The sequence below is a fragment of the Propithecus coquereli genome, unplaced genomic scaffold (genome assembly GCF_000956105.1).
Source record: "Propithecus coquereli isolate 6110/MARCELLA unplaced genomic scaffold, Pcoq_1.0 Scaffold215, whole genome shotgun sequence".
NCBI lineage: Eukaryota > Metazoa > Chordata > Mammalia > Primates > Indriidae > Propithecus > Propithecus coquereli.
Window position 1 is genome coordinate 1680281 of NW_012146634.1, and position 9554 is coordinate 1689834.

Genomic DNA, 9554 nt, shown 5'->3' on the forward strand with positions numbered 1-9554 from the left:
CTAATAAATAGCAATGGTATTGAGACGTCTTATTCTGATTCCTAGTTTTATGTTTATTTTCCTGCGAAATGATTTTAAACTAAAGTCATTAAGCATGTGCTAGTTATTGGTTTTAAATACGTGTTCATATTAATCTGGTCTCCAAGCTTAATTTTTTTAGGGTTTTATTTGTTTTTTGTTTTGTTTTTTTGAGACAGAGTCTCACTCTGTTGCTTAGACTAGAGTGCAGTGGTATCATTGTGGCTCACTGCCACTTCAAACTCCTGGGCTCAAGAGATTCTCCTGCCTCACCCTCCTGAGTAGCTGGGACTACAGACATGTATCACCGTGCCCAGCTATTTTTATTATTTTAGAGACAGAGACTTGCTATGTTGCCCATTCTGGTCTCGAACTTCTGGTCCCAAGTGATCCACCTGTCTCGGCCTCCCAAAATGCTATGATTACAGGCATGAGCTACTGCTCCTGGCCCAGAATTTGATTATTGATTTCAAGATACCCAGATCCTGACTTACCAGCCATATAAAACTTTCCATGTAGGATTTTTATAGAGTAAATAAAACTAGACATTGTCTCTTCGTATTGCTACCATTTGTCCTCTCATCAGCTCTAGCATGATAGCACTGTGTACAAGTTAAGTATTCTATAGATGAAATAGAGTCACTTAGCAAGGTTGAACGGCTCAAGAGTTGAGAAAAGCAGAATTGAAGAAGGATGCACAGTTTCATGTTGTTGCTGTGAATGTTCCCTGTCTAGGTTGGTGACCAGATTGTTGAAATCAATGGGGAACCTACCCAAGGAATCACACATACTCGAGCAATTGAGCTCATTCAGGCTGGTGGAAATAAAGTTCTTCTTCTTTTGAGGCCAGGAACTGGCTTGATACCTGACCACGGTAAGTAAAGTAGACCACTGGTAGCTAAAAAATTGTGTGTTAGGGAGGGGACAAAACAAAAAGGAGTATCTATTTGAAGGGGATATTTTACTAGCTAATTCAGAGGTGAATATCAGAACCATCAAAAGCTAATTACAGAGCTATCGTAATAGTATTACAAAACAAGTGACTTCAAGCAAGACTTTTGTTGGAATGGAATATATTTTAAATTGATTTCATCAGAAAACATATAGTGCTTTTATAGAGAAATGTGCCTGTAAAAAGCAAGTACATTAATTAGAGGCAAACAACTATCATGAAAAACATTTTAAATCTCTTCAGAATATCCTAGCATTCTCCCTTCCTTGGCTAATTACACATTACCAACAAATATTTATTTCTGTAAAGTATTAATAAGATTATATCTGTATGCGTAAATAGCATAAAAACTTTAAGGTCTCTGGCCACTTGTCAAAAACAATTTGCCATAGCCTTCCCTGGAGACAAGGAGTGGGACCTGCGACCATGTCTGTACTCCTGTACTGACCTTAAACTCCCTTGGTTTTGTTGTATTGCTCATTGTATGTTTTTGAAATATCACAGTATTTGAAAATCACTATTTTTTAATTGACTGCACTGTTCTAGAATAAAGGCAGTACTTGTCTTTAGTACTTGTCTCCTTTGGTTCCCTGCCTCAAACCCACCACCGAGCTTGTGAGGAGTAAGTGTAGACATAACCTCCTGCAGTCCCCTTGCAGCTTATGATTCTCTGACTGTATTACCTTCCACCATCTGCTCGTAAATCATACGTTCCCAGTGACATCTTTGCTAACTGCGCTGATTTTTTTTCACATAGTCCTAGGCTTTTTCTCTTCCTTCTTCAGGTTTGGCTCCTTCCGGTCTGTGCTCCTACGTGAAACCTGAGCAACATTAAGGCTTTCAGGGCTTTTCTTGGTCTTTCCTTAAAAAGACTTGGTAAATTTGCATGTCTTGTAAATCACTTCCTTCTTTTGTTTTCTTTTTAATTAAAAATGATGCTATTAAATACATCTGTTTCTGTCTTCTGCACTTTCAGTCTCCTTTTGACATTAAATTTGACAGCTTAATGCAAGAAAATTGTTTACAAATGCCCATGAACCTTATTCTGGTTACCACAGTTTGGTTTCCTTTATTAATTAGTGATTTTGTCATTTCCTTAAGCTATATCCTTTGATAATTAGTAAACTTCTTGGACCAGGTAATTTGGTCCAATTTTATTATTTCTAAGTTTCTGATTGGGCTTTACTAATAAAGAATTTACAGATCATATATTATCTCACCATACATAATTGGAAAAATGAATACTGTTATTTTGTATCTAAACAACCTACCTTTCAAGTATGAACAGATGTCTGTACACATCTGTCTTTACAGAGAGATATGTAAACATATACAAACTGTATAAAATACTCATACTCAAGCTGTTTAAGCAGTCAGTATAATTCAAATGGCTGTCAAAGTTCAAAATTTATTATTCCTATTTATAATTCTAAAATTTAATAATGTTCTACTCAAATCACTTTTTTAGGTGATTGGGATATTAACAGTCTTTCATCTTCAAATGTGATTTATGATGAACAGTCACCATTTCCCCCATCTTCACATTCTGCTTCCATATTTGAAGAGTCTCACGTGCCAGCAATTGAAGAATCTTTAATGAGAGTTCAGATATGTGAAAAGAAAGAAGAATTAAAGGACGCTGCGCCTGAAAAGAAAAGCACTTTAAATGAAAATCAGTCTGAAATGAAGCATCAGTCTCTCTTCCAGAAAAATGTGAATAAGCGGGATCCACCCAACAGTCATGGGCACAGTGACAAGAAAAATCTATTAAAAGTAGAAAACGGTGTTAGACGAAGAGGTAGATCTGCTAGTCCCAAAAAGTCATCCAGTCAGTATTCAGAGGAACATTTGGAAACGGTTTCTAGTCCTCTAAAGGATGACCCCAAAAGACGACCAAGAGAGCGATCGCCGAGCCCCAGGAAAGGGGAGAACAAAAGCTGTCAGATCAGCACCAAGGCAGGTGCTGGACAAGATCACTGCAGAAAAAGCAGAGGACATTCTTCCAGCCCAAAGCAGCAGCAAAAAATTGAAGGAAGCAAAGATCCATCAAATACTGAAGCCAAATTATTAGATGAGAGTCAAAGAACAACAGGCCATGCTAACAATAATGCTGATGGGAAAGAAAAATCAGGTGTCATCAGGAAAGATGCAAAGCAGAGTCAGTTGGGAAAAAACAGAACGAGGTCTCCAGAGAAAAACAAAAGAATGCATGAAAAGTCTCTTCCATCCAGAAAGACTAATAACACTACTAGTAGAATAGTATCTGACAATGAAAAAGGAAAGAAAGCAATCATAGGAGAAACAAGTTTTAGCAAAGATAAAGTAGGAGAAAATGTCCAAATATCAGAAAAGAAGCTGAAGCAAGAACCTGAAGAGAGAATGGTTTTAAACAAAATAGAAGGTCACAAAGGGAAAGAACTAGAGGCAGCTGACAAAAACAAAGAGACTGGAGGGTTCAAACCTGAATGTAGTTCTCCAGTTAAGAAAACACCAATAACTCCAGGGCCCTGGAAGGTGCCAAGTGCGAATAAAGTCACAGGCACTACTGGTGTGGCTGAGAAACGGCTGTGACCTTTATTGTAAAACAAAGAAAAACAAGTTGTAATCTTTTCTTACTAAAAAGCAGCATTTTTCCAGAAAAACAATTTTTTTTTCAGAAATTCTGAGACACGTAAGTACGTTTTACTTTGAGCACCAAGTTACCTAGGCTGCATGAAGGGCCTTTAGGATTGCTAAGAACCAGCTGTCCCCATGGCTGGCCGCCCTCCCTCGCACTCAGGAAGGAGCTGCATCCACGCGCTCGTCTCACGCGCTGCTCAGGCTGCCCGGCTCGTCTTCATGAGTGTCTGAACAGATGACGTGTGTCGATATTAACAGTGTGGTCACAGCTCACTTTGTATTTGTGCCAGGTTAGCTACTGCATCATGTCTGTTTTAGCCTTCTCATTCAGCTATTTCCACACCAATGAAAAAGTTAGGTTTGGCTTGGAAGTTGATGTTCTCAATAGCATGTTGCATGTTTACAGAGAGAAGTATTGAGTCCTTGCAGAAGAGATTGTTAACTCATCATTAAAGATGGCAATTGTCTCTTCTAGCAGCTACTGATGATGTCCCAGTTCAAAAATAAAACTCCAAAACATCACTACTTTTAAGGAAAAAAATATATAGTCAAATACTGATGCTTTCTTATGGCTTTTTATTTTAATTTGGCTAGATAAGGTGTTTCAAATAACTGTTAAAGATATTACTTACAATTGAATGTTCGAAATGAGAAAGTACTTACATTTTAAGTAACAGTTTACCTCCTGCTGTGTTATCCAACCTTGATGTAGTTATAGCATCTCAGGCCACCCTTTCTATTTCAGTTAGTTCATTATGAAACCACAAAGAAGCATGTGGAAATAGCGCTTATTGCTCTTCAGAGAAAAACTGCCAACTATTTGTGGATATTCTGATTGTACCTACTACTAAAGTCATTGGCTTTTAATACAGAATACATATTTGAAGAGTCAAAATGATATGGATTGTGTGAGGGACGTGATCATGAAACCAGTTTCACAGTCCATGGACAGATAAAGTACCAACTCTTCTGGTAGCAGATGTTTAAAAATTCGGATGTTTAGAAGTAGAAGCTGCGTAAGGCCTGCCAGCAAGTAAGGACGAACGTGGTGTAGACAGTCCTTGCTGGATCTTAATTTTAACTTTTAGCTACACTGACTTTCTTATTTAAAAACAAGAAAGTGAGACTAAACATCTGCTTCGCTTGTACAAATTTTCAGAATTCTTTTTAAAAGTCTAAATAAAGATGTTTGTTGGAAATTGGAGACAGTTGACTCCATAAAATAAATCCAGGTTTTTCAGTCCCCTGAAGTAGCATCTATTAAATAAAGGCACCTTCTCAGAATAAGCCTGTGCTATGGAGTACTGGAACACACTCGTTCCGTCACCCTGGGTTCATCTTGTGAAACACATTATGTCCAGTCCTTCCCTCTGAGAGTCTGACTGTGAAGCTCTTTAATGTAACAACTGTATCAGCCCCTGTAGATAAGACATGCTTCCCAGTGTGAGATTTTCGAAATCCTCTTTTCATCCAGAATTATATTTACCCACCTATTGTAACTACTCGAATAGAGCAAATCTAGGAGGCTTGATAAATGCTAAGAATTTAGTATCACAGAAATGGTTTATTTTCCCTATAGTCCACAATTAGTGATACAAATCCTTTTATTGTTAAATGTGACATAACCGATGTCATATGTTGTCAGTCTGATGTGGCTCTTCCTAAGTAACCTGTCACTGTACCGATTATATACGACTTAGCAATGTGGCCTTGGAATGCTGAGCAAAATATGGATGTACTGGCTGTAAATGTTTATATATTGTACAGTACCTTTATATATACACACTTGAGGTTCTGATTAGAGAAAGATCTATAAATCGCTCGTTATTTTTTATATAGACATTAAAAAAAACAAAAAAAAAATTTCATGGCTTGCATTTCTTTTACTGTCAGATTGTTTAATGTTGCTTTCTAATGGTGAAGCCAGTTCCCATCATGTTCTGTCCCTCCAAGTAACAAACATTCAAAGTCCCACAATCAGGAAGAGTCTTATAATGATGATTTTACCTGTATAGCTATACTTTTATCTATATGTAAACCCTGAAACTGGTCAGAGCGGAATATCATTATACCTATTTTTCGTCTTTCATTGTAAAGGAAATAACTTTGGATAAATAATTTCTACTAAAAAAATCCTTTTTTATACCGTCAGGGAGAGAAGCTAGTTTGTCTTCTTGGAAATTCAGTTACTAGACTTTTATAATGGATACAGTAATGCAAGTCCAGTTACCACAGGGTCACAAAGTACTATTTCATCAGATTATGACAAGTCACATTATTTTTAAAGGTCATTTTATTTAGTTTTATACTTACAGAATGAAGCGTTCTGACTTGATTTCATTAAATTCTTGGTATGAATAATGCCTAAAACCTAACTCAAGACCATGGTTAATTTAATACTCCTCTACTCTTGAGGGGAAAAATAAATTCCTACCTACCATTGTATTAACTCACTCACACTAAAAATAAACCCAAACCCCTTGTTCCCAGGCCTCACAATGGAGATGTCATAGGTTACAGAAAGTGGCAGCAAAATAGTTTTTTTAGTGGACATATTTTCTTACTGGTCACAACAGGCAGAAAACGTTTGGGATACTATTACGTTGTCTCACTAGTGAGATTAGAAGGCTAAGATCCTATCACATCAATCTTTATGGACTAAGCAGCTTTTGAACAGGGTCAACTCCTATTTCATAAGTCTTGGGCCCAGAAAAGCATTTGACTTTTTATTTCTACATGAGACTATCCTGTTATTTCCTTGTTTAATAGCAAGATATTCTCATGTAGAAACAAAAAGCCAAATGCTTTTAAACATGTGGACAAATGAAGAATTTTATGTTTAATATGTCCACCATTCAAAGAGAGCTGGGTTTTAAGAAAGCAGTGAGTATTCAAGTTAGTTAAACCATATGACAGTCTGACTGATGACTTCCACAAAAATGTGTTTAAGTTGAACCTCAGTCCACAGTGTGCTGCTGAAACTAAGGCGCACTGGTATATACACAGACTTGTTACAGAATGTGACATTTCAGTCTGGAATGAGGAATACATCAGAGCAACTTTTACATCATCATGGCATGCTCCAATGCCTAAAACCTATCTGTGCTTTTTAAACAATAACAGATTTATTTAGATGGCTGTTTTTCAGTTCTGCTATTAGAATTTATCAGCAATATAATGACTTAAAGTATGCCATAATTATTACATGAAATCTATACTCTTTGGTTTAGTTAGCTGAATTAGTTTAAGATATCCATTAACTTGGTTATATTTTCAATGTTGCCACACAAGTAGCCTTAAGAAGGGAGTGGGAAGGCTTATGAAGAGTTGGAATTCCATCTAATAATAGAAAACGCTGAATCTTTCTCACACATTAAAATATGAAAACAGGGGCTGGGCACAGTAGCACATGCCTGTAATCCCAGCACTTTGGGAGGCTGAGGTAGGAGGATTTCTTAAGGCCAGGAATTCAAGACCAACCTGGGCAACATGGCAAGACCACATCTCTACAAAAAATAAAATAATTAGCTGGGCATGGTGGTGTGCACCTATAGTCCTAGCTGCTTGGGAGGCTGAGGCAGGAGGATCGTTTGAGCCCAGGGGTTTGAGGCTGCAGTGAACTATGATGCCACTGCACTACATGCAGCCTGGGTGACAGTGCAAGAGCCTGTATCAAAAAAAAGAGAAAAGGAAAACATAGCCTAAACCTGCATTTTGACAAAGAATCCAGTGGGTGTCTGTTTTGCAATATTCACATTAAAGTCAAGCAGAGCTATTAAATTCATAAATCAAAAGACTTAACTTGTTCTTAATAAAGGACAACCATTTGTTATTAATAATTCAATACCTTATTACAGCTTACATGCTCAGGATATGCTGCAGGAAAGGTATAGCATTATTGCACATTTGTGAAACTCAAACTTCATTATTCAACGTGGGCACCAATAACTGCAAGAAGCAAAGGATTACTTAAAATTACTAGTCAATACATGTATAGATTTGAATATATGAATAATGAATTCCTGATATTCCCAAATCTCACACTGTATTTGGGAGTGAGACTCACCTGGCCAATTATGAGAATGTAGATCTAAAAGTTTTCAAAAATTCATTTTATTAATTTGAAAGGTTATTTTTACAGCACATAGGCCTAATTGCCTCTAAATACAGTGAAACTAAAATAAAAACAAACTTGTACTTTGTAAGACATCCTGGTATTTAGAGTTTTTCTACCTGTCTCTGAAAGTCATGATAACCATACTCCAATTAGGCAAATATTTGGTTATTCACCTTTTCAAAGTGCTTAGTTTATATTATACATGGACCATAATGTACATATTTAGGATGTTTGTAGATTATATCTCCCATAACAATTTTAGGAGGGGTAATTTTTCCTAATACAACAGCAGATTAAAAAACTCAACAGGTATTTTTCTTAGCCTTCTTTGGTTATTACTATTCCAATTAAATAATATATAAATGGCATGATGTAGTTCTGTTTTTACATCTTGGTTTAAGCTCTCAGTAACAAGTAAACATTACCAAAATTTTGCTCCTTTTTTAGAATCCAAACAAAAGCCCAAGTTCCTAGAAATTATTACACAGGTATTAATGAAGCACCGAGGGTGAAGAACCATGAAATTACAGTCGACCCTTGAACGACACAGGTTTGAACGAACCGTGCTGACCCACTTAGACATGAGTTTTCTATCAATATATTGGAAAAATTTTTGGAGTTTATGACAATTTAAAAAACTCAGACAAACCACACAGCCAAGAAATAACAAAAAACTTAAGAAAAATATTAGGTATGTCGTGAATGTATAAAATATATGTAGGTACTAGTCTATTTTATCATTTACTACCATAAAATATACACAAATTTTAAAAAGTTAAAATGTATCAATACTTATGCACAGATCGTACATTGCACCAGTCATGAGAAATGTAAAGATGCAACATTAAATCATAACTACATAAAATTAACTATAGTTCAGACTATGGTTGTAATAATCCCATAGCCTGGCCACGTCCTGTTGCTACTGCAGTGAGCTCAAGTGTTGGGAGTATCCACTTAAAATGCCATGTGGTTAATCATCTCCCTGTGAGCAGTTCCTCTCGCCGGTAAATTGCATATTGCAGTAAAAAGGGATCTCACAGTTCTTGCATATTTCTCACCATGTTTAGCGCTACATTGTAAACCTTGATTAACACCATGAGACCCATACAAAGTGTCATTAGTGATGCTGGAAGTGCTCCCAAGAAGCAAAGCCATGACGTTACAAGAAAAAGCTAATTGCTTGCTGTGTGCTGTAGGCTGAGGTGGCAGCTGCGACTGCCCACCGCTTCAAGATAAATGAGTCTAGCATAAGGACCGCTGTAAAAAAAAAAAAAAAAAGGAAGTTCATGAAGTCACTGCTGCACTATGCAAGCAGGTACGAAAACCTCACACTTTTCGTGAAATACCTTTTGGTCTTGTACTGAAAGTGCAGCTTTTATGCAGGTGCAGGATTACTATTAATAAAGGTATACCTATAGATTATATCATTTGAGAAAAAGTCAAGTCACTGTACGACAACTTAAAGAGGCAGCAGACAAGTTCCCAGGTGCCATTAAGAAAAATCCTTGAGAAGAAAGGATATTCGCCTTAATAGGTTTTTAATGTAGATGAAAGTGTCCTATTCTGGGGAAAAAAAAAAAAAAATGCCACACAACACATGTATCAGTAAGGAAGAGCAGTGAGCGCCAGGCTTTAAGGTAGGAAAGGACAGGCTGTCGTGCACAAATGCAGGGGGGTTTATGATCAGGACTTCGCTCATCTACAAAGCTACTAAACCCCAAACCCTTGAAGGGAAAAGATAACACCAGCTGCCAGTCTTTTGGTCATACAACAAGGCCTGGACAATGAGAACCCTTTTTCTGGATTGGTTCCGTCGGTGCTTTCTCCCTGAAGTAAAGAACAAGA

The 9554-nt window shown here is 36.9% G+C and overlaps 1 protein-coding gene across 1 annotated transcript in view; it reads left to right on the forward strand.

The window, feature by feature from the left end:
* MAGI3 (membrane associated guanylate kinase, WW and PDZ domain containing 3) overlaps positions 1-5442 on the forward strand; it is an 82322-nt gene extending 76880 nt beyond the window's left edge. The window contains 3 exon segments of the mRNA XM_012644583.1: positions 754-892; positions 2439-3136; positions 3138-5442. Of these exon segments, the coding sequence (XP_012500037.1) occupies positions 754-892; positions 2439-3136; positions 3138-3230 (930 nt within the window). The 3' untranslated portion in view covers positions 3231-5442.
* The last annotated feature ends 4112 nt before the right edge of the window (positions 5443-9554 follow it).